The sequence below is a fragment of the Myotis daubentonii genome, chromosome X (genome assembly GCF_963259705.1).
Source record: "Myotis daubentonii chromosome X, mMyoDau2.1, whole genome shotgun sequence".
Classification (NCBI taxonomy): Eukaryota; Metazoa; Chordata; class Mammalia; order Chiroptera; family Vespertilionidae; genus Myotis; species Myotis daubentonii.
In genome coordinates this window covers 40,568,837-40,594,106 of record NC_081861.1, presented here as the reverse complement: position 1 = coordinate 40,594,106, position 25,270 = coordinate 40,568,837, and the positions used below count along the sequence as shown (strand labels likewise).

The 25,270-nt window shown below is 39.4% G+C and overlaps 1 protein-coding gene across 1 annotated transcript; it reads left to right on the top strand.

Annotated features, from left to right (window-relative positions):
* The first annotated feature begins 1,122 nt into the window (after positions 1–1,122).
* On the top strand, positions 1,123–3,208 carry LOC132223839 (transportin-3-like). Its single transcript, XM_059678875.1, has one exon. It carries the CDS (start codon positions 1,256–1,258, stop codon positions 2,285–2,287), a length of 1,032 nt encoding a protein of 343 aa, XP_059534858.1. The 5' UTR covers positions 1,123–1,255; the 3' UTR covers positions 2,288–3,208.
* Positions 3,209–25,270: the final 22,062 nt, after the last annotated feature.

Genomic DNA, 25,270 nt, shown 5'->3' with positions numbered 1-25,270 from the left:
GGAAGCGAATATGACTGTATTTGCTTAATTTTACTAAGCAAATATAGGCTTTATGCTTAGTGTAAAAGGAACTTAAGATGTCAGGTGAAAAGTGGCGATCTTTAAACTGATTGCCAAGAAACTAAAAGCTAATTCCTAAGATGACAGGCCCACTTAATAGTCTGTTCTCTTTGGAATGACTAAAAAAACATGTTTAATTGCAATAGAATCATTTTGGCTTACGGACATCTAATAACTTTTTTCAGTAAATGGCTCTAAGTTAGAATAAATAACACTAACACACTTCACTTAGTTCTTACAAGAATTAATTAATTGATTCAAAGGGTTTTAGAAGTTTTATAAAGTAGTGGCCTAGGAATCAGGAAACCTACATTTAATCCAGACTCTGTCATCAGAACCTGTGTGGCCTATAGTGATTTGTTCTACTTCTCTGGAGCTCAGTTTTACCATCTGTAAAATTAAGGAGAATTAGATTGGATAATCTCTATATGTTGGGTCTAACATTTTAATACTCTATTCACCATTATTATATCAGTTTTGGTAGCTTAAAAGAACAATAATTTACTTTGGGTTTTCCTAAAATTGAATTATTGAAAAATTTTCCAAAATGTCATGCTGTTCCTCAGACACAGTCACTTAGGCATACTGACCCCAACAAAACTGTCCAAATATGAATAGGGAAAATGTAATACAGATACAGAAAGAAGAAAAAAGTAGACTTTAGATTTTCAGAGACATGAATAAGTAAATGGAAGCCATTTCTTAGTAATTGCAGAACCATACTTTTCCAATCTTTTTTTTCCATGCTTTTCTTTTTTAAGGATTTTTTAAAAAATATATTTTATTGATTTCTTACAGAGAGGAAGGGAGAGGGACAGAGAGTCAGAAACATTGATCAGCTGCCTCCTGCACACCCCCCACTGGGGAAGTGCCCACAACCAAGGTACATGCCCTTAGCCGGAATCGAACCTGGGACCCTTGAGTCCACAAGCCGACGTTCTATCCACTGAGCCAAAGCAATCAGGGCCTTTTCTAAGGATTTTGTTACTCTGCTTCTTTTCATAAAATAAATATGGGGCTATTTCTAAAAGGAGTTAAGAAGAGATATTTTAGCAAAGAAGAGATGGCGCCAGTCGGGGAGCGGCTGTGGCTGACACAGTAAGGAAAGGCGAAGGCGGAGCAACCGGAGGAGTGGTGGAGAAGAGCGAGAGCCGTCACTGCCGCCGCCGCCGCCGCCGCCGCCGCCACCACCACCATGGAAGGAGCCAAGCCGACCCTGCAGCTCGTGTACCAGGCAGTGCAGGCGCTTTACCACGACCCGGATCCCAGCGGCAAGGAGCGCGCCTCGTTTTGGCTTGGGGAGCTGCAGCGTTCGGTTCATGCATGGGAGATTTCAGACCAGTTGCTACAAATTCGACAGGATGTAGAATCATGCTATTTTGCTGCACAGACCATGAAAATGAAGATTCAGACCTCATTTTATGAGCTCCCCACAGACTCTCATGCCTCTTTGCGGGACTCATTACTAACCCATATCCAGAACTTGAAAGACTTGTCACCTGTCACTGTAACACAGCTGGCTTTAGCAATAGCAGACCTTGCCCTACAGATGCCTTCATGGAAGGGGTGTGTACAAACATTGGTGGAAAAATATAGCAATGATGTGACTTCTCTGCCTTTTCTGCTGGAGATCCTTACAGTGTTACCTGAAGAAGTACATAGTCGTTCCTTACGAATTGGAGCTAACCGACGCACAGAAATAATAGAAGATTTGGCCTTCTACTCTAGTACAGTGGTATCTCTATTGATGACCTGTGTAGAAAAAGCAGGAACAGATGAGAAAATGCTTATGAAGGTCTTTCGCTGTTTGGGGAGTTGGTTTAACCTAGGCGTTTTGGACAGTAACTTCATGGCTAACAATAAGTTACTAGCACTCCTTTTTGAGGTTTTGCAACAGGATAAGACCTCATCCAACCTACATGAAGCTGCTTCAGACTGTGTGTGCTCAGCTCTCTATGCCATTGAGAATGTGGAGACTAACTTGCCATTAGCCATGCAACTGTTTCAAGGAGTCCTGACATTGGAGACTGCCTATCATATGGCTGTGGCACGTGAAGATTTAGACAAAGTTCTGAATTACTGTCGGATTTTTACTGAACTATGTGAAACTTTTCTTGAAAAAATTGTTTGTACTCCAGGCCAAGGTCTTGGGGACCTGCGAACTCTAGAACTGCTTCTTATCTGTGCAGGACATCCTCAGTATGAGGTAGTGTTTATACTATGCTAAAGCCATTATTCTCCAAGTTTTATGTTGCATATTATTTATATTCTGTTGTTTCCCACCAAGCTTTATATTAATGGGAAATTATAGTCTTATTTGTAATTGATCTGATGTGGGGGTTACCTCTGTATTGGATTTTTTTTAACTAATTATATTTGGGCTTCTTTTGAATCCTTTTCTATTTTTTACCTGGTTAGCTGAGCTGACTGGTATATGTACCTCAATGAGTCAGTTAGAAAGAAAGCCTACTATCTTTCTACTAAGCCCCCATTTCTCTGTAGTTATTCTTTAGAGTTTTACAGCTAAAAAAAAAACCCCACCAAATCTTAAGCGCACCTCCAAAAATCTTAACATCCAAAGTTTGTCTCCAGATTATGGATGGGAATGAGAAAAGGATTAAAAGGACTTAAAGAGTCTCCTTCATTCCAAATTTGGTGTAAGACACCCTACCTCTTTTAAGTTTGCTAGATTAAAAAAAACCAACAACTTCATTTAAGTAGTTTTTTTTTTCTTTTAATAGTGTAAGAAGTGACAAAAAAACTCCCAAGTTGAGTAAATAGCTCTATTTTGGATCCTTGATGGGAAAAGTAGGATATAGGGTCCCTCTTAGGGAGGTCACAATAGTCCTGTTAATTCTCAACCCATTTTCTGTTATACGAAAGATAATGTTTATTTGTTTGATATAATCTCATGAGGATATCTAGATTTGGATGAAACTTAAAACATTTGCCCTGGCCCTAACCGGTTTGGCTCAGTGGATAGAGCGTCGGCCTGCGGACTCAAGGGTCCCAGGTTTGATTCTGGTCAAGGGCATGTACCTTGGTTGTGGGCACATCCCCAGTAGGAGGTGTGCAGGAGGCAGCTGATCGATGTTTCTAACTCTCTAGCCCTCTCCCTTCCTCTCTGTAAAAAATCAATAAAATATTTTTTTAAAAAAACAAACAAAAAAGAAGAGATATTTTAAAAGAAAAATGGTATTATGTGGAGAGGAAGAAAAGCAGAATAAAAAATTATATGTACAGCCTGGCCAGTGTTGCTCAGTGGTTGAGCATCGACTTCTAAACCAGGAGGTCATGGTTCAATTTCTGGTCAGTGCACATGCCCGGATTGTGGGCTGGATGCTCAGTAGCCGTGGAGGAGGCAGTTGATAAATAAATTATTATCTCATCACTGATGTTTCTATCTCTTTCTCCCTCTCCCTTCCTCTCTGAAATCAATAAAGCATTTTTTAAAAATTATATGTTCAGTATAATCTCAACTAGGCTAGAAAATAGTGCATATACTAGACTGGATGGCCATATAGCAAAGAATAACGGGCTTGTCTTTTTTTAGATGAATACAGGAATATTTTTTAATTCTAAAATTTTAAATTACAATTTTTTAAAAATATATTTTATTGATTTTTTACAGAGAGGAAGGGAGAGAGATAGAGAGTCAGAAACATCGATGAGAGAGAAACATCGATGAGAGAGAAACATCGATCAGCTGCCTCCTGCACATCTCCTACTGGGGATATGCCCGCAACCCAGGTACATGCCCTTGACCGGAATCGAACCTGGGACCCTTCAGTCCGCAGGCCGACGCTCTATCCACTGAGCCAAACCGGTTTCGGCAAAATTACAAATTTTTAAAATCAAATTTGTAAAGGTGACATTGGTTACTAAGATTATATAGGTTTCAAGTGTACAATTTTATAATACATCATTTGCATGTTGTTGATAATAGTCATTCTAACAGATGTGAGGTGATATCTCATTGTAGTTTTGATTTGCATTTCCGTAATAGTTAAGTTGAACATCTTTTCATATATCTGTTGGCCATTTGTATGTATTTTTGGGAGAAATGTCTGTCCAGGTCTTCTGTCCATTTTTTTTTTCAGTTGGATTGTTTGTTTGGTTGGTGTTGAGTTGTTTATATACTTTGGATATTAATCCCTTGCCATAGCTGTTGTTTGGAAATATTTTCTCCCATTCGTTTGGTTGCCTTTTTTTGTTTTGTTGGTGGTTTCTTTTGCTGTGCAGAAGCTTTTTAGTTTGATATAGTCCTATTAATTCATTTTTGCCATTACTACACTTGCTTTTAGGGTCAATTCATAAAATCCTCTTTAAGATCAAGGTCCTTAACTTTAGTACCTATGTTTTCTTCTATGTAATTTATTGTTTCAGATTTTATATTTAGGTCTTTAATCCATTTTGAATTAATTTTTGTATATGGAGACAAACTGTAGTTGTTTCATTCTTTTACATGTGGCTTTCCAATTTTCCCAGCACCATTTATTGAAGGGGCTTTCTTTTCTCTATTGTATGTTTTGACTCCTTTGTTGAAAATTATTTGCCCATGTACATGTGGGTTTATTTCTGGGCTCTCAGGTCTGTTCCACTGGTCTGTGTGTCTCTTTTTCTGCCAATACCATGCTGTTTTGGTTATTGTCACTTTGTAGTATAATTTGAAATCAGAGAATGTTATACCTCCAGGTTCATTCTTTTTTCTTGGGATTGCTTTGGCTAGTCAGAATCGTTTTGGTTCCATAAAAGTCTGATGAGGTTCTTTAAAAAATGTCATTGAGATATTGATGGAAATTGCATTAAATTTGCATATTGCTTTGGGTAATATGGACATTTTAACTATGTTGATTCTTCCAATCTATGAACATGACATATCTTTCCCATTTCATTGTGTCTTTTTCAATCTCTTTTAATAATGATTTGTAGTTTTCAATATATAAATCCTTTACAACCTTTGTTAAGATTATTCCTAAGTACTTTATTGATTTTTGTTGTAGTTGCAAAAGGAATTGTTTTTTCCATTTCTTTTTCTAAAATTTCATTGTTAGTATATAAGAATACAGTGGATTTTTGTACATTGATTTTGTATCCTGTAACTTTACTATATTTGTTAACTGTTTCTAATAGTTTTTTGATGGAGTCTTTAAGATTTTCTATATAAAAAATCATGTCATCTACAAAAAGTGACAATTTTACTTTTTTATTACTGATTTGGGTGCCTTTTATTTCTCGCTCTTACCTTATTGCTCTGGCTAGGACTTCCAGTGCTATGTTGAATAAGAGTGGTGAGAGTGGACATCCTTGTCTTGTTCCTGATATTAGAGGAAAATCTTTCCATTTTTCACCACTAAATATGATGTTGGCTGTGAGTTTGCCATGTACGGCCTTTATTGTGTTGAGGTATGTTCCCTCTGTTCCCACTTTGCTGAGAGGTTTTTATTTTTCGTAAATGGGTGCTGGATTTTATCAAATGCTTTTCTGCATCTATTGGTATGATCATGTGTTTTTATCCTTCATTTTGTTTATGTGGTGTATCACATTTATTGATTTGCATATATTGTACCAAACTTGCAACCCTGGAATAAGTCCCACTTGATCATGGTGTATTATCTTTTTTATGTCAATTATGTATGTATTTAACAAACCAATTAAATCACTATATTTACTTTACATTTACTTTATTTTTTATGATGTGCAGGTTTGATTTTATTTTTATTTTTTTAAAATTTATCCCTATTGTTGAAAGTATTACAGATGTCCCCTTTTTTCTCCATTTAACCCCAATTCCCATCCCCTCTCCAGGCCTTCAACCCACTATTGTCTGTGTCCATGGGTTATGCATATATGCATACAAGTTCTTTGGAAGATCTTTTCCCTCCCCCCCCCCCCCCCACCTTCTGAGGATCCTCTGTCTGTTGCATGCTTCCATGTTCTCTGGATCTATTTTGTTTTTCAATTTATTTTATTCATTAGATTTCACATATAAGTGAGATCATGTGATACCTGTCTTTCTCTGACTGGCTTATTTCACTTAACATAATACTCTCCAGGTCCCTTCATGCTGTCTCAAAGGGTAAGAGATCCTTCTTTTCTACAGATGCATAGTACTCCATTGTGTAAATGTGCCACAGGTGTTTTTTTCATCCATTCATCTACTGATGGGTACTTGGGCTGTTTCTAGATCTTAGCTATAACACTACTATCAACATAGGGTTGCATATATTCTTTCTGATTGGTATTTTTGGCTTCTTAGGATATATTCCTAGAAGTGGGGTCACTGGGTTAAATGGCAGCTCCATTTTTAATTTTTTGAGAAAACTCCATACTGTCTTCCATAGTGGTTGTACTAGTCTGCATTCCCACCAGCAGTGTACTAGGGTTCCTTTTTCTCCACATCCTCGCCAGCACTTGTGGTTTGTTGATGGTAGCCATTCCAGTATGTGTGCACTTGTATTATCTTTTTAATGTAGTACTGGATTCAGTTTGCTAATATTTTGTTGAGAATTTTTGCATCTGTGTTCATTAGAGATAGCAGCATATAATTTTATTTCTTTATAATGTCTTTATCGGTTTCTGGAATTAGGATAATGCTAGCCTCATAAAATGTGCTTGGGAATCTTCCCTCTACATGAATTATTTTTGGAATAGTATTAGAAGGATAGCTGTTAGTTTTTTGAATGTTTAGTAAAATTCACCTGTGAAGTCATCTGGTCCAGGACTTTTGTTTGATGCGAGGAATCTGACACCATGCCTGATGAATAGCACTGCCAAGTTCTGTGAGATTTGATGGTTGTGGAACCAGCTGCCTGATGGCTCTTTTAACTTCATCCCAGCAACAATGCTTAGGTATGTTGTGCTATTCAGACGTTGTTCCACACAAATTAAAGGGCCCAAATCATGCCAGGAAAACATGCCCCAAACCATAACACTGCTCCCACCAGCTTGAAGGGTTGTACTCATGCATGTGGGGGGTGCGAGCTTTCATGCTGTTTCCGCCAAATTCTCACTCTGCCATCTGCAAGATGCAACTGGAAACGTGATTCATCGGACCACATGACTTTTTTCCAATGCTCAACTGTCCAATCCTTGTGTTCCTGTGCGAATTGGAGACGTTTTATCTTGGTAACTGCAGACAACAAAAGTGTTCGAACAGGCCTTCAGCTTCCATATCCCATATGATGCAGTATACGGCTAATTTGCCTACAAACATCAGGTGGTCATAATAATCTGACCACTCACGTTCAAATATATCCCACATTCAAAGGCTGTTAAATCGGTTGTTTACCCGTATCTTCAGAAAAAAATCAGTTCTACTGTCATGGTAAACAACCTGCTTCCCTATTTATAATGGTCTGGCCCTCTAGTATCTTCAGCGCGAAATTATAGCTAATTTGCCTACAAACTTCAGGTGGTCATAATAATCTGGCCAGTGTGTGTGTGTGTGTGTGTGTGTGTGTGTGTGTGTGTGTGTGTGTGTATAATTTCAGAGAGGAAAGGAGAGGTAGAGAGACATAGAAACATCAATGATGAGAGAGAATCATTGATGGGCTACCTCCTGTACTCCCGACACCAGGGATTGAGCCTGAAACTCAGGCACATGCCCCAACTGGAATCAAGCCAGAACCTCCTTATTAATAAGTCAACGTTCAACCACTGAGCCATGCCAGCTGGGTCATTTTTGGTAACACTTTCTAATAAAATAATTTCAGACTTGCAGAAAAGTTGCAAAGACTTTCATATTCATTGCACCCAGTTTTCCCAAATGTTAACAGTTTGTTATTTGATTTGTTATTTCCTTTCAATATATATGAATATTCCCCGTTTTTCCTGAACCATTTCCAAGTAAATTTTAGGCATGATATTCCTTTAACCCTAAATACTTCAGCATGTATCTCTCAGAATAAAATATTTCTTTTATGTAGGCATGGTGAAATTGCCCTGGACAGGTAGCTCAGTAGGTTAGAGCATCATCCTGGTACATCAAGGTTGTGGGTTCAATCCCCAATCAGGGCACACACAAGCAGCAACCAATGAATGCATAAATAAGTAGAACAACAAATCAACATTTCCCTTTCTCTCTCTCTCTAAAATAAATCAATAAAAATAGTATCAGGAAAATAATATTGATAAAATACTATTATCTAACCTACAGGCCACATTCATAGTTCTCCAATTGTACAAATAATAATATTCTTTGTACAAATAGAGTGGTGGTGGTTTCCAGGATGTAATTCGGGATCAGGCATTGATTTGTTAGTTCTAGCTAGCCTCCTTTAATCTAAAACTCAGCCTGTCCTTGCCTTTCATGAGTAAGACATTCTTTTTTTAAAAAAGAATAGTTTATTGAGTTTTAGAGGGAGAGAAAGGGAAATATCTATGTGAAAGCAGAACATCAATCAGCTGCCTCTGCATTCCCCCTGCTGGGGATTGAGCCTGCAACCCAAGCATGTGCCTAGACCAGGAATCCAATCAGCAACCTTTTGTTGCAGGGATTTATGTCCAACCAACTGAGCCACACCAGCCAGGGCTCTTTGCATTTTTAAATTATTATTATTTTATTTTGAAGCAATCACAAACGTAGAGAAAGGTTTGAATTACAATAGAGAATGTCTTGGGGTTTTCTTTCTGAATGATTTGAGAGCTAGTTATCCACCTGATACCCATTATCTCCGAATGATTGTGTGTTTTTTGTTTTGTTTTTTGCCAACAAGGATATTTTTCTAATTATGACATAATCATTAAAACAAGGAAATTAACATAAATGGATTACTAATAACTAATTCTCAGGTCCCAATCAAGTTTCATCAATTGTCCCCAAGTGATCTATTATCACAAAGAATCCAGTTCAGAGCCATATGTTGCTTTTATTTTTTTAAAATATATTTTATTGATGTTTTACAGAGAGGAAGGGAGAGGAAAAGAGAGTTAGAAACATCGATGAGAGAGAAGCATCAAACAACTTCCTCCTGCACACCCCCTGCTGGGGATGTGCCTGCAACCAAGGTATATGCCCTTGACCAAAATCGAACCCCAGGTCGACACTCTATCCAGTGAGCCAAACCGGCTAGGGCCATATGTTGCTTTTAGCTGTCATGTCTCTTTCATCACCTCAGTCTGGAGTATTTCATTGGTCTTTCAATGACTTTCAAGATCTTGGCACTTTTGAAGCCTACAGGCCAGGTATTTTGGAGAATGTTCCTTGTTTTGGGTTTGTCTGATTTTTCCTCATTAGATTCAGGTTACACATTTTTGGAGGTACTATCACAGAAGTGACACTGTACTCCGCATTCTGTCAGGTGGAGCATGATTTCGATGTGTCCTGTTACTGATGATGTTCACTTGGATCACTTGACTAAAGTGGTATGTACCAGGCTTCTCTACTGTGAAGATATTCTTTGTAATTAATAAATATTTTGTGGACAGAAGTTCTCCCACTGCAGACACAGCTGACTCTCATAGCCAGTTAGCCTGGAGGTCAAATCACCCCCGGTATTGCCGACAACAATCAAGGCTTAACTACAAGAAGACTGCGCACAAAGACCACTAGGGGGTGCACCAAGAAAGCATAAAAAATGCGGAGACAAAGAAACAGGACAAAACTGTCAATGGAGGAACAGGGGGATAGGAGCATGAGTGTGCGGGGTGGGGGGGGGAGGGGGAGGTTGGGGGTTAATGGGGGGGATGAGGACACATTTGTAATACCTTAACTAATAATAAAAAAAAAACTGTCAATGGAGGATATTGAGTTCAGAACCACACTTTTAAGGTCTCTTAAGAACTGTCTAGAAGCCGCCGATAAATGTAGTGAGATCCTCAAGAAATCTAATGAGACCCTCGATGTTATGATAAAGAACCAACTAGAAATTAAGCATACACAGACTGAAATAACGAATACTATACAGACTCCCAACAGCAAACCAGAGGAGCGCAAGAATCAAGGCAAAGATGTGAAATGCGAAGAAGCAAAAAACACCCAACCAGAAAAGCAAAATGAAAAAAGAATCCGAAAATACGAAGATAGTGTAAGGAGCCTCTGGGACAGCTTCAAGCGTACCAACATCAGAATTATAGGGTGCCAGAACATGAGAAAGAGCAAGATATTGAAAACCTATTTGAAGAAATAATGACAGAAAACTTCCCCCACCTGGTGAAAGAAATAGACTTACAGGTCCAGGAAGCACAGAGAACCCCAAACAAAAGGAATCCAAAGAGGACCACACCAAGACACATCATCATTAAAATGCCAAGAGCAAAAGACAAAGAGAGAATCTTAAAAGCAGCAAGAGAAAGAAACTCAGTTACCTGCAAGGGAATACCCATACAACTGTCAGCAGATTTCTCAACAGAAACTTTGCAGGCCAGAAGGGAATGGCAAGAAATATTCAAAGAACCTAAAACCAAGATTACTTTATCCAGCAAAACTATCATTCAGAAGTGAAGGTCAGATAAAGAGCTTCACAGATAAGGAAAAGCTAAAGGAGTTCATCACCACCAAACCAGTATTATATGAAATGCTGAAAGGTATCCTTTAAGAAGAGGAAGAAGAAGAAAAAGGTAAAGATACAAATTATGAACAACAAACATGCATCTATCAACAAGTGAATCTAAGAATCAAGTGAATAAATAAACTGGTGATCATAATAGAATCAGGGACATAGAAAGGGAATGGACTGACTATTCTTGGGGGGGAAAGGGGTGTGGGAGATGTGGGAAGAGACTGGACAAAAATCGTGCACCTATGGATGATGACAGTGGGTGGGGAGTGAGGGCGGAGGGTGGGGCGGGAACTGGGAGGAGGGGAGTTATGGGGGGGAAAAAGAGGAACAATTGTAATAATCTGAACAATAAAGATTTGATTTAAAAAAATGTATTCCTGTTAGAGATAATGCACTTTAAAAATAAATTCGGGTTTAAACCCATTCAGAATGATTGTTAGATCACATGTTAAAGTTTTAAAAACAAAAATTTAAAAAATAAACATAAATAAATAAATAAATAAATATTTTGTGGGTAAGTGCTTCAATACTGTGTAAAACCTCTATTTGCCATCAAACTTTTAATGTATTCATTTGTTTACTTATATCAGTATAGACTTAGTTTCCTATTTTATCAGTGGGTTATAATCCATTACTATCATTGTTTCCTTTGATGCTCAAGTTGTCCTAGATTTGGCTACTCCCTCAAGCTGGCTACTGTGTTCTCATTCTTTGAGCACTTCCTTACTTTCTGGTACAAGATGTTCCAGGCTCATCTGTACTTTCAATCAGCCATTTTTCTGAGGAGCCCTGGATCTCTTTAGTGAAGAATAGTATTTAGCAGCCAAATCTGGGCACTAGGTGTAGATATTCCTATTGGTGTGTTGCTGCTTCCTGGCCCTCTCATAGTTTGACTTATACACTTTTACTCAAATGCTTACACACACATTCACACATTCTATCTATCTATCTATTCTAATATATCCCATCTAACATCAGAGAATTCATACTAGTTTTCTCTTTTTTGGATTTGCAACAATTTATGACAATGAGAAATTTAGTTTCCACTATTCTTTATATGTTTAACCATTTTATCAATAGTCCTGTATGTAACTGTGCTGGGAGGTTTCTTTACCTGTTTAAATAATAACTACCATTCATTGGCTGCTTATCATGTATCAAGCACTGTTCCATTTGCTTTACATCAAAAATTTTGTTTCATTTGCAGTATACCCTGTGAGACAAGCATAATTATATCCATTTTAGAGAGAAAATTGAGGCATAGAGAGGGTAATTTTCTCAAGATAAGGTAGCTGGGGGAGGAGCATTTAACAGAGAAAACACTAAATGCAAATGACCTGAGGTAAGAGTCTATCTACCATGTTCAAGAAGGAGCAATGAGGCTTGTGGACTGGGACTGAGGGAAGGAGAGGAAGAGTAATAGATGATGAGGTCAAAGAGGGACTTAGAAGCCAGACTGTGTAGAGGCTTGTGGGCCATGATTTTACCTTATCTTCAGAACAAGAGGTGGAGACACTGGAGAGTTATAAGAAGAAGAGTGACATAATATGATGTACATTTTAAGAGGGTCACTGTGCCAGGCCAGCATGCCCTGACCTGGAATCAAACCAGTGACCTCTTTGTTCATGAGTCAATGCTCAACCATTAATCCACACCAGCCAGGCAATTTTGTGTTTTTTTTTTAAAACAAGGATCTACAAATTATATAAGCTTCAGGCCCTACATATAGAGTATGGCCCTAATCACACTCTATATTCAACCAGCAAGTCCAGATGGCTATACTGTCACAATATATCCATAATTCAACCCCTTCCTCCCACCTCAACTGCTACTACTCTGGCCCTAGCCACTCTCTTTTGGATTACTGCAATAGTTCCTGACTAATCTCCCAACCTCTTCCCCATCATATTCCCTTCTATAGTCTATTCCCAACATAGAAACAGGGGGATCTTTTCATAAAATAAATTATATTAGCCCTGGCCGGTTTGGCTCAATGGATAGAGCGTCGGCCTGCAGACTCAAGGGTCCCTCCCGGGTTTGATTCCGGTCAAGGGCATGTACCTTGGTTGCGGGCACATCCCCAGTAAGAGGTGTGCAGGAGGCAGCTGATCGATGTTTCTCTCTCATCAATGTTTCTAACTCTCTGTCCCTTTCCCTTCCTCTCTTTAAGAAATCAATAAAATATATTTTTAAAAATAAATTATATTATGTAACTATGCTGCTCAAAACTTTCCAATAGTTTCATGTCTCACTCAAAGAAAAAAAAAAGCTCTTTGACACCATCCCTTACCATTCCACGCCAGCCACACCATCCTCCTTGCTATTCTTCAAACACACAAGATTCCCCTTCACAGGTTTGCGCTGGCTTCTGCCTCCCCCTAGAAAGTTCTTCCTTCAGATATCCACGTGGCTTTTTATCTCACCTCCTTCATGTGTTTGCTTAAATATCACGGTTTCAATGGGCCTTACCTTGGCCTCCCCATCAAAACTTTCACCCACTCTGCACCCTCGTTCCCATTTACCTTGCTCCCTACTTTTTCTCTTTCCCATAGTACATATCACTTTCTAAAACACTAGGCAGTTTATTTATTAATTATATTTATTATTTTTCACTTCTCTCCTCCTTCTAGAATGCTCACAAGCACAGGAATCTTTATTTTACTGACCTCTGTATCCTCAATACTTAGACTAGTGCCTGGCACCTAGTAGGCACTTAGTATTTATTGAATGAATGAATAAATGAATCAAGAGTGGCCCTAGTAGTGGGAAGAGAATATACAAAGATCCATAAATGAAAGAGTATATGCCTTATTCAAGCAACACAAAGACTCAAGGACAAAGATAAAAAAGGAGAGTGGCCCAAACTGAGGCTGGCAAGGCCAGCAGGAACCAGAAGATGAAGAGCCCAGTAGACCAGAGTAATGATACTGAACTTCAGAGCAAGGAAAATCCATTGAGGAGTTATAACCATGAGAGTGGTGTGATAATAGTTGGGAGAGATCATTAACAGTTATATAGGAAATGGGCTGGTGGGGGTAGGGTGGGGGAAGATGAGAGAGACCAGAAGAAAGAGACCAGTTAATAAGCTATTGGACTAGTCAAGCCAGTGTGGCTCAGTTGTTGATCTTCAACCTATGAATCAGGAAGTCACGGTTCAATTCTTGATAAGGGCACATGCCTGGGTTGTGGGCTCGATCCCAGTAGGGGGTGGGCAGGAGGCAGCCCATTGATGATTCTCTCTCATCATTGCTGTTGCTCTCTATCACTCTCCCTTCCTCTCTGAAATCAATAAAAACATATTTTTAAAATTTTTAAAAAGAAGCTATTAGACTATAGTTGATAACATTATCTATATATATATATATAAGGCTAATACACTAAATGTCCATGCTAAGTGTCCGTCTGGGTAATAACGTCACATAACAACACCCGGCTTCCTCTCCCTAGCGACGACTAGCCTCCTTGCAATTTCTTCAGCCCAGGAACATGACTTGCTTTATAGCCAGGTGGAAACATTTCACACTTTAACCAAATGTCTGTGAAGCATATTCCCATGCCTCATCTCATTTGATCCTCACAGAAGTCCTGGAGTAGGTAGATAGGAGACTCAGTGGAATCCTATTTTCTTTTCATTAGCCAGAAAACGGAGATTTAGAAACCTTAGAAACTTGACCCAACTGAAAAGAAGTAAGAAATGGTGGACCTTAAAAATGACTTCAGGTTTTCTCACTGTGCAGAATATAATCAAACACTGCTGCAGTTAAATATTTTACCCTTTATTCTCCCTGCGTGATCTACAATAATAATCTGCTTCATGCTGATATTTACTGCTGTATTGCTGACAATTATCTGAAAGAGAAGTTGGGGCACTTCACTGAGCTGGAAAAAGTTTAGCCAAATCAGAAAGCAGGTCTAATTAAGCAAGTTTGTTCTATATCTATAAAAGGCTAAGTTGACATGCACATGCATGATACATATAAAGCTCTCACTGACGCCAATCGCACACATGTGTTTCAATCTGTCATTGTCAATCGTGAATTTGATTGACACTTTTATTATAGAGAAAGGGCGAATAGCGATATTAAAATATTTCTTCTAATTAATTTCCTTTCAATGTGCACGAATTTGTGCACCAGGCCACTAGTATTTTTTAACTGAAACTTGCTAAAAGAGTATAATTTAAATGTTCTCACAAAAAAAGTTAATATGTGAGATAATAGATACATTAACCTGGGGAATCCTTTCATAATGTATATCAAATCATCATGTTGTAAAGTGTTAATAGTTTACAAGCTTATTAATTATACCTTAATAAAGCTGGGGGAAATTATCATACAATAAAATGTGTTTTTAAAAGAGATTCTTGGGGTAGTCCAGACAAGAGGTGATAGTGTCTCAAGCTAATTTGGGTGGTGGCAATGGACATGTAATAAAGTGGAAAAATAATAAAAATATATAGAAAGTAGAATCAGCTCTAATGATGAACCAAAAGAAGAGGGTCTTTGATGAGAAGTGTGTGGTCATTTGGTTCACTGCTACAAAAGGTCAAGCGAACAAGGACTAAAAAATGTCTATTGGAATTTAGTGACAGGGAAGTAATTAGCGATCATGTCAAGAGCATCCCCAAGAAATGGAGGTGGTGAAAGTCAGCCTGAGTACATTGACAAGTGAGTGCAATCTGAGGAAGTGGAGGCCACTTTGCATATCTACCATGCATCAAACACTTATAGGCTCTCAGTATATGCCACTTTCCTCCTTCCCTTCCCTGTGATAATGACAGTGCACAACTGCAATGGTATTGCTAATTAAACTCTAGGTAAAGAAAATACGTGAAATTAAAATAATACCCTAAGTAGTTAAATATTTACTATTCCTTTGATATCAGATTAAATAAAACATTAAATTCAAAAATTGATGAGGAAAGCAGCTGGTATTGAATATTCAAGCTCCCAGAGGAACACATTAATGAATCATTTTTAAAGCTGGACAGCTTCACACTTATTCTGTTCAAAGAATAGGAACACAATCATTTCTCAGTTATCATTTTATAAAATGAATATACTAGCTGTACCGGTTAATAATGCGGATGTTTTTCAATAGCTGGAGTTACACATATGTTGATATATATGCGATCTGATATGTATGCTATTTTGTTGTATTGACAACAAGCTTAAAAACTTCATATGTCAAATTTTCTGAAGGTGTTAACATCATAGATATTTTTACGCTTAAAAATGTTGAATTTTGTGCCCCCAAAAAAGAGCATTTGCGGGAAGTTTTAATTCATTATTTTATTTTGAAGAAAAGTGCTGCTGAAAGTTGTATACTTCAGGAAGCTTATGGTGAACATGCTCCATCTGAAGATACTTGTGAACGCTGGTTTAAACCCTTTAAAAGTGATGATTTAGATGTGAACGATAAAGAACGTCCAGGTCAACCGAAAAAGTTTGAAGACCAACAATTACAAGCATTATTGGATGAAGATGCATGTCAAACTCAGAAACAACTTTCAGAAAGATTAAACGTTGCTCAGCAAACAATTTTCGATCATTTACAAGCAACAGGAAAGATTTTAAAGGAAGGAAAATGGGTGCCACATCAACTGAATGAAAGACAAATGGAAAACCAAAAGTCATCAGTAAAATGTTGCTTCAACGTCACGAAAGAAAGTCTTTTTTGCATCAAATTATGACTGGTGATGAAAAGTGGATTTATTCTGAGAATCACAAAATCATGGGTTGATCCAGGTCAACCATCAACATCGACTGCAAGGCCAAATCACTTTGGAAAGAAGACAATGCTCTGAGTTTGGTGGCATCAGAAAGGTGTGGTGTATTATGAGCTTCTAAAACCAGGTGAAACTGTTAATACTGATTGCTACTGACAACAAGTAATCAATTTGAACCACACTTTGATCGTAAAATGATCAAAGAAACTTTTCTTCATGATAACGCACCATCACACACTTCAAAACCAGTTAAAGACACGTTAAAAAATCTTGCCTGGGAATTATTAACCCATCTTCTGTATTCACCATACCTTGCTCATTCAGATTACCACTTGTTCTGATCGATGGCACATGCACTTTCTGAGCAACACTTCAAAACATACAAAGAAGTGGAAAATTGGGTCTCTGAATGGTTTGCCTCAAAACAAGAAAAGTTCTATTGGGACGGTATCCACAAATTACCTGAAAGATGGGGGAAATGTGTAGCTAGCGATGGACATTACTCTGAATAATTTCTCTTGAAATTATCATCTTTTCTTTGGATTACAAAATCCACATTATTAACTAGTCAATAATTAGTCTGCATTGTTAACTGGTTGATAATTAATCTGCATTATTAACTGGTTAATAGTTAATATGCATTATTAACTTGTTAATGCTTAATCTGCATTATTAACCAGTTAATAGTTAATCAGCAGATGAGTGGATTAGAAAACTGTGGTACATTTACACAATGGAATACTATGCTGAGGTGAAAAAGAAAGAACTCTTACTATCTGCAACAGCATGGATAGAACTGGAGAGCATTATGCTAAGTGAAATAAGCCAGTCAGAGAACGGTAAATAAATATCACATGATCTCACTCATTTGTGGATTATAATGAGCAACATAAACCGATGAACAAAAACAGATTTAGAGACAGAGGAGCATCAATCAGATGCCCAAACCTCAGAGGGAAAGTAGGGGAGAGTGGGGATAAGGGGGAAGATCAACCAAAGGACTTGTATGCATGCATATAAGCATAAGTGATGGATGTAGACAACAGGGGGTGAGGGTGACAGGGGGAGTGGGGGGACAATGGAGCAATAAGGACACATTTGTAATACTTTAATCCAGTGGTTATCAATCTTCTGGCCCTTTAAATACAGTTCCTCATGTTGTGGCCCAACCATAAAATTATTTTCGTTGCTACTTCATAACTGTAATGTTGCTACTGTTATGAATCATAACTTAAATATCTGATATGCAGGATGGTCTTAGGCCACCCCTGTGAAAGGGTCGTTCGACCACCAAAGGGGTCGCGACCCACAGGTTGAGAATCGCTGCCTTAATCAATAAAGAAAAAAAAAAACACCAAAAAAACTAGCAAGTTACAATGGTCACAGTTTTCTTCTAAAAATAGTAAGGAAGTGGTCCTGCCAGTGTGGCTTGGTGGTTGAGCATTAACCTATGAACCAGGAGGTCACAGTTCGATTCCTGGTCAGGGCACATGCCAGGTTTTCAGGCTCTATCCTCAGTGTGGGGCATGCAGAAGGCAGCTCTTCAATGATTCTCTCTAATTGATGTTTCTATCTCTCTCTCTCCCTCTCCTTTCCTCTCTGAAATCAATAAAAAAATTTTAAAATAGGAAGGCAGTTTATGTAATTTGTGCCAGTGTGCAGAGGGGAAACCAGATGGTTTTGCCAGTAAACTTTCAGATCTCTGCTAGAATAGGGAGAAACAAATGGAAGGCAAACACAGTGACTCATGAGATAGAGAATCATTGTTTCAAATCAAGGTAAAAAGAAATAAAGTTAATTTCATTTCCAGAAATTTCATGTTTCCAGATTTTGGAATTACTTTTCAATAATGACTCTTCTGAAGTGTAATACTAGAATGTCATTTTTGGTATCCTTGAGAAGATGGCTACCGATGGGAAGGCAGACTGCAAGACAGTGTGAGAGTGAGAGAACGAAAGGAGAGTATGTGGACATACCGAGAGTGTAAATTTGTGGGTGAGTGATAGCTATACTCCAGGGGACTGTTGGAGACTGCCGGATCAGGCTCCCCTAACGGGGCAGCCTCCACTGCTGCTGAATCTCTCCCGGAGCGGCTGGCTCAGTCACGGAAACTTCGCCATCTTGAGTGGCTGATATCGGAAGCATATACATCCAGAGACCCTGCAACCACGGCACCCAGGGATCAGCTACAAACCCAGGAACACTGGATCTCAAGCAGCGCAAATACGTGGACTCAGACGAGCCCTGCTCCTCCTCATGGAAAGGTCAGATTTCACCTAAATAAAGGTGTGGTTTGTAATTCAGGTTGGAGAGAGGAATGCGCTCGGGGGAAGTCTGAGCCCCACAAAGTCCGAGGTCATTGGGGCCAGCATGATCCGAGAGTGTGGAAGGGGTCCTGCAGGGCTGCTGGCAGAAGGTAATTCTAAAAATCAGCCCATAGCTGGACTGGGTGCAAAAAGGCAGCCTCGGATTTTGCCAGTGTGCCGGTTGCTTAGTGCCAGAGGAGAGAGGACGTGCGGAAGAGACTTTGGGAGAATTGCGCACAGAGCTGGATGGTGGAGGTTGCGAGCTCGTGCACTTTGACTCTTTTTTTCTCTCTTTAAATCCTTGATTTAATTATTAAATCCAATACATAAGATCGCCCAATTGGGGTCACTCCTAGAGACTGCAGGGGAAAGTTGTTTTTGTGGAACCTGGGAATCAGAGTGGGGAGTAACATTCAAGGAACCAGCTCTGGGGTAGTCGACTTTCCCAAACCAGAATTAAGTGCGATAGGGAAAACAAAACCTAAATACTGGCTAGAGAGGACTTATAGCTTCAGAGGAATATCCAGAAACACTGCCACCCAGCGGCTGAACCACAAACTGACTCTTCTGTAAATACAAATAAAGGCAGTCTGGGAAACAAAGAAACACTGCTTGCTTTAAAATCAGGACTATGGTTTACAACATGGAGGAACAGTGTATCGCAGGGAACATCAACACTCTCCTGAATACCTGCCAGGACTAAGTCATGCCAAACAGAAGAGTAGAGGAAGTGAAGGACCTTCACTACTATGCATTTTTATTTTTTTTCACCTTTTACTTAAGAAACTATTTTTTTTATTTTTTCCTCACCTGATTTTACTTTTTTAATTACTACATTTTAATTTTTAACCAGTATTATTACTACTACCATTTTACCTTTTTTTTAAAGTGTCATTTTATTTTCTCTTTATTTTATTTTGGGATTAGTGTTGACATTCTGTTTTCATCTTTCCTTTAGCATCATTTTACTCTATCTCAACTTTACCTTTATGCCAAAACTCTCTTCCTCACTTCTTCCCTTTTGTTGTCCTGTTTCTATTACTCTATTCCAGCTTTAGATTTTCCCTATTCCTTCTTTTTACGCCCTGTTAAAATTTCACCTTACTTATATATCTAACTAGAGGCCCGGTGCACAGAAATTTGTGCACTCAGGGGGTGGGGGGGTCCCTCAGCCCAGCCTGTGCCCTCTCGCAGTCTGGGACCCCTCAGGGGATGACCACCTGCTGGCTTAGGCCCGCTCCCCGGGGACTTGGGCTTAAGATGGCAACCAGACATTCCTCTGGCAGCCCGGCAGCCCTTGGGGGATGTCCAATTGCCAGCAGGGAGCAGGCCTAAACTGCAGTTGGACATCCTAAGAGCTGCTGAGGAGGCGGGAGAGGCTCCCAACACCACTGCTGTACTGGCAGTCATCAGTCTGGATTGTGGCTGTGCAGAGCTTCTCCCATGTGAGAACGCCCTGACCACCAGAGGGCAGCTCCTGCATTGAGTGTCTGCCCCCTGGTGGTCAGTGTGTGTCATAGTGACCAGTCATTCCCAGTCCTTCTGCTGTTAGGGTCAGTTTGCATATTACCCTTTTACTATATAGGATGGGGGCCTGGTGCATGGGTGGGGGCCAGCTGGTTTGCCCTGAAGGGTGTCCCGGATCAGGGTGGGGGTCCCGCTTGGGTGCCTGGCCAGCCTGGGTGAGGGGATGATGGCTGTTTTCAGCTGGTCACACCCTTTTCAGGTGGGGGTCCCCACTGGGGTGCCTGGCCAGCCTGGATGAGAGGATGATGGCTATTTGCAGCTGGTCACACCCCCTTCAGGGTGGGGGTCCCCACTGGAGTGCCTGGCCAGTCTGGGTGAGGGGATGATGGCTGTTTCTAGCTGGTCACACCCCCTTCAGGGTGGGGGTCCCCACGGGGGTGCCTGGCCAGCCTGGATGAGGGGATGATGCCTGTTTCCAGCTGGTCACACCCCCTTCAGGGTGGGGGTCCCCACTGGAGTGCCTGGCCAGTCTGGGTGAGGGGATGATGGCTGTTTCCAGCTGGTCACACCCCCTTCAGGGTGGGGGTCCCCAGGGGGGTGGCCTGGCCAGCCTGGATGAGGGGATGATGGCTGTTTTCAGCTGGTCACACCCCCTTTATGGTGGGGGTCCACACTGGGGTGCCTGGCCAGTCTGGGTGAGGGGCTGAGGGCCGTTTTCAGGCTGGCGGGTGACTGAAGTTCCCAACCTCTCCTTTCTTTCTTTCTTTTTTTTTTATTCTGGGATTTATTTACCTTCTATGGCTGTCACTGGAACTGAGAGCCGGCTTTAGCTCTGAGGCTCAGCTCCAGCTCTGAGACCTTGGCTGCTGAAAGCAGGTCTCTGGGTTTGTTTGGGTTCTATAACTGAAATACTGTTGCAACTCCAGTTATGCCAGCTGGCTGAAAGCATGGGGTTTGTTTAGCTTCTATATTTGCAACATCGTTTCTTAGAGTGCAGCTCAGAGGCCGGCAGCGGCAGGAGGGGAACCTTGGCTTCCTCCGTCACTGGAGCAAGCAAGCCTCCTGTTCGCTTCAGCTGCCTGGCTGCTGGCCGCCATTTTGGTTGGCAGTTAATTTGCATATCTTGCTGATTAGCCAATGGGAAGGGTAGCAAAGTTATGGTTAATTCCATGTTTCTCTATTATTAGATAGGCCTTCCAATCCCCTGTTCTAAGCACATATACACCTCTCTCTTCTCTTTCTTCACTATCCAAATCATTTTTCCCTCTGTCATTTTGTTGTTTGCTTGATTGTTGATTAAAGTGGTTTTTTTTATGCTTGTTTGTGAGATTGTTTTGCTTTTTATTTTTACTTTTTTGTTGGGTTTTTTTTTTTCGGTTATTTTTTGCTTCTGTTTTCCCTCGCCTCGCTTGATATTAGTTGTTGTTTGAAGTTTGCATTTATCTCTAGGTGTCTGTTGCTAGCATTTGCTGGGATTAGTGGCTGTTCTATTGGAGATTTCTCCCCATATATATAGTTTCTTCCCCTCTTCTATTTCATTCTCTTTCTTTTCTCTCTTACTTTTTTTTCCTTTTCCCAATTACATTTTTGCACTCCTTGTTTTTCTTTTTCTCTCTTTTCTTTTTCTCTTCTTCTTTCTTTCTTATCCCCTAATTCTCTTTTCTCTGATAGTCACCTTTATTTGGGGTTATTAGTATCGTGAATACATTTGTGTTCAGTGCCTTGTGCATTCTGCCTTGTTGTGTTGTATTTTGTGCCTTTAAATCAATGCAGCAGAGAGAGAACTACATAACCAGACACCCGGAGAAGAGATATCATGGGGGACAAAGAAACAGCCCACATATGAAAGAAAAACAAGCATCACCAGAAAAGGAAGTAAATGACATGGAAGCAAGCAACCTGTCAGAGAAAGAATTCAGAGAAATGGTCATAAGGTGGATGAAAAGAATGGAAGACAAATTCAACAATATGTGGAAGAACCAAGAGGAAATGAAGGAGAACCAAGAAGAAATGAAAAAATGACATCACTGCTATAAAGAACTCAATAGAAAGCATCAACAGTAGACTAGAAGAAGCAGAGGACTGCATCAGTGAGCTAGAAGACAAGATAGGAAAAAATACCCAAGCAGAGCAGCTTCTAGAAAAAAAAAATTAAAAAGCAGGAGGAGAGCCTAAGAGAACTTTGGGACACCATGAAACGAAACAACATCCGCCTAATAGGGGTGCCAGAAGGAGAGGAGACTGAGTAAGGAATAGAAAACCTGTTTGAAGAAATAATGACAGAAAACTTCCCTGATATAGGGAAGAAAAAACTCGCACAAATCCAAGAAGCTCACAGAGTTCCAAAGAAAATGCACCCCAAAAGACCAACGCCAAGGCACATTATAATTGAATTGGCAAACACGAGACAAAGCAAGAATCTTAAAAGTGGCCAGAGAGAGACAGAAAGTTACCTAAAAAGGATCCCCCATCAGACTAGTGACCGATTTCTCAACAGAAACACATCAGGCAAGAAGGGAATGGAATTAAATATACAAAGTCATGCAAAGGAAGGGTCTGAATCCAAGAATACTGTACCCAGCAAGGCTATCAATCAAAATTGAGGCTGAAATCAGGAGCTTCACAGACAAAAAAGGACTACGGAAGTTTATTATCACCAAACCAGCAACGCAAGAAATGTTAAAGGGTCTACTGTAAAAAGAAAAAATAAGAAACGAAGAAGGAACACAGGGGTAAAGAATAAAAATGGCGACAAACAAGTATCTATCAATAATAACTTTAAATGTAAATGGATTAAATGCCCCAATCAAAAGACATAGGGTACCTGAATGGATAAGAAAACATGACCCATATATCTGCTGTCTAAAGGAAACCCACCTCAGAAAAAAAGACCCACAAAGACTGATGGTGAAGGGATGGAAAAAGGTTTCTCAGGCGAATGGAAATGAAAAAAAAAAAAAAAAAAAAACCTGGGGTAGCAATACTTATATCTGACAAATTAGATCTCAAAGTTAAGGACATAAAAAGAGATAAGGAAGGCCACTTCATAATACTAAAGGGAGCAATCCCACAAGAAGAAATAACTCTGGTAAACTTATACGCACCCAATATAGGAGCAAACAAATACATAAAAAAACTTCTGGAGGAGATCAAGGGAGAGATTGACAGCAATACAATCATAGTAGGGGACTATAATACTCCACTATCACCACTGGACAAATCCTCTAAACAAAAAATCAGCAAAGAAACATCAATCCTAAATGACTCACTAGATCAGATGGAATTAATTGACATCTTCAGAACATTTCACTCCAAAGCCACAGAATATACATTCTTCTCCAGTGCACATGGGTCATTTTCAAAGATAGACCATATGTTGGGTCACAGGCAAAGTCTCTTCAAATTCAAGAAGATAGAAATCATATCAAGCATCTTCTCAGATCACAATGGCATAAAACTGGAAATCAACTACAATAAAAACAATCCAAAAAAATCAAACACATGGAGACTAAATAGCAGGCTATTAAACAATGACTGGGTTACCAGAGAGATCAAACAAGAAATAAAAAAAAATCATTGCAACAAACAACAATGAAAACACAACAATCCAAAACCTATTGGACACAGCGAAAGCACTCTTGAGAGGGAAGTTCATAGCTTTACAAACGTACTGCAAAAAAACAAGAAACAATGATAATAAATTACCTAACCTTAAAACTGAAAGAGTTAGAAAGAGAGTAACAAGAAAAACCCAGTTTAAGCAGAAGGAAGAAAATAATAAAGATGAGAGAGGAGATCAACGACATAGAGACCAAAAAAACAAACAAACAAAAAAAAACCACACACAATACAAAAGATCAACAAAACCAAGAGCTGGTTCTTTGAAAGGAAAAACAAGATTGATGAACCTCTAGCCAGGCTCACCAAGAAGCAAAGAGAGAGAACCCAAATAAACAAAATCAGAAATGAAAGAGGAGAAATAACAACAGACCCCACAGAAATAAAAAGGATTGTTAAAAAAAAAATACTATGAACAACTTTACTGCAACAAACTAGTCAACCTGGAGGAAATGGACATATTTCCTAGAAAAACAAAACCTTCCAAAACTCAATCAGGAAGAATCTAAAAATCTCAATAGGCCAATAACTATGGAAGAAATTGAAGCAGTCATCAAAAAGTTTCCAGCAAACAAAAGCCCAGGGCCAGACGGCTTCACAGGGGAGTTTTACCAAACATTCAAAGAAGAACTAAAACCTATCCTCCTCAGACTATTCCAAACAATTCAAGAGGAAGGAGCACTTCCAAGCTCATTCTATGAAGCCAGCATCACCCTAATACCAAAACCAGACAAAGACAACACAATGAAAGAGAATTATAGGCCAATATCCCTCATGAACATAGATGCCAAAATCCTCAACAAATCCTAGCAAATCGGATCCAGCAGTACAACAGAAAGATCATACACCATGGCCAAGTAGGATTCATCCCAGGGATGCAAGGATGAGAGAATATCCGCAAATCAATAAACGTGATACATCACATAAACAAATTGAGAGATAAAAACCACACAGTCATATCAATTGATGCAGAAAAAGCACTTGACAAAATCCAACACCAATTTCTGATAAAAACTCTCAGCAAGGTGGGAATAGAAGGATCATGCCTCAACATAATAAAAGCCATCTATGACAAACCCACAGCCAATATCATACTCAATGGGCAAAAATTAAAACCAGGGGTCCTCAAACTTTTTAAACAGGGGGCCAGTTCACTGTCCCTCAGACCGTTGGAGGGCCGGACTATAGTTTAAAAAAAAAAAACAACTATGTAAAAATTCCTATGCACACTGCACATATCTTATTTTGAAGTAAAAAAAAACAAAATGGGAACAAATACAATATTTGTATTTGCATGTGGCCCGTGGGCCATAGTTTGAGGTCCCCTGACTAAAACCATTTAGCCTAAGAACAGGAACAAGACAGGGATGCCCACTCTCGCCACTCCTGTTCGACATAGTACTGGAAGTATTAGCCATTGCGATTAGACAAGAAGAAGAAAAACAAGGCATCCAAATTGGAAATGAAGAAGTAAAACTGTCCATATTCGCAGATGACATGATATTGTACATAAAAAACCCTAAAGACTCCATCAAGAAACTATTACTTAATAAACGAATTCAGCAATGTAGCAGGATACAAAATTAATG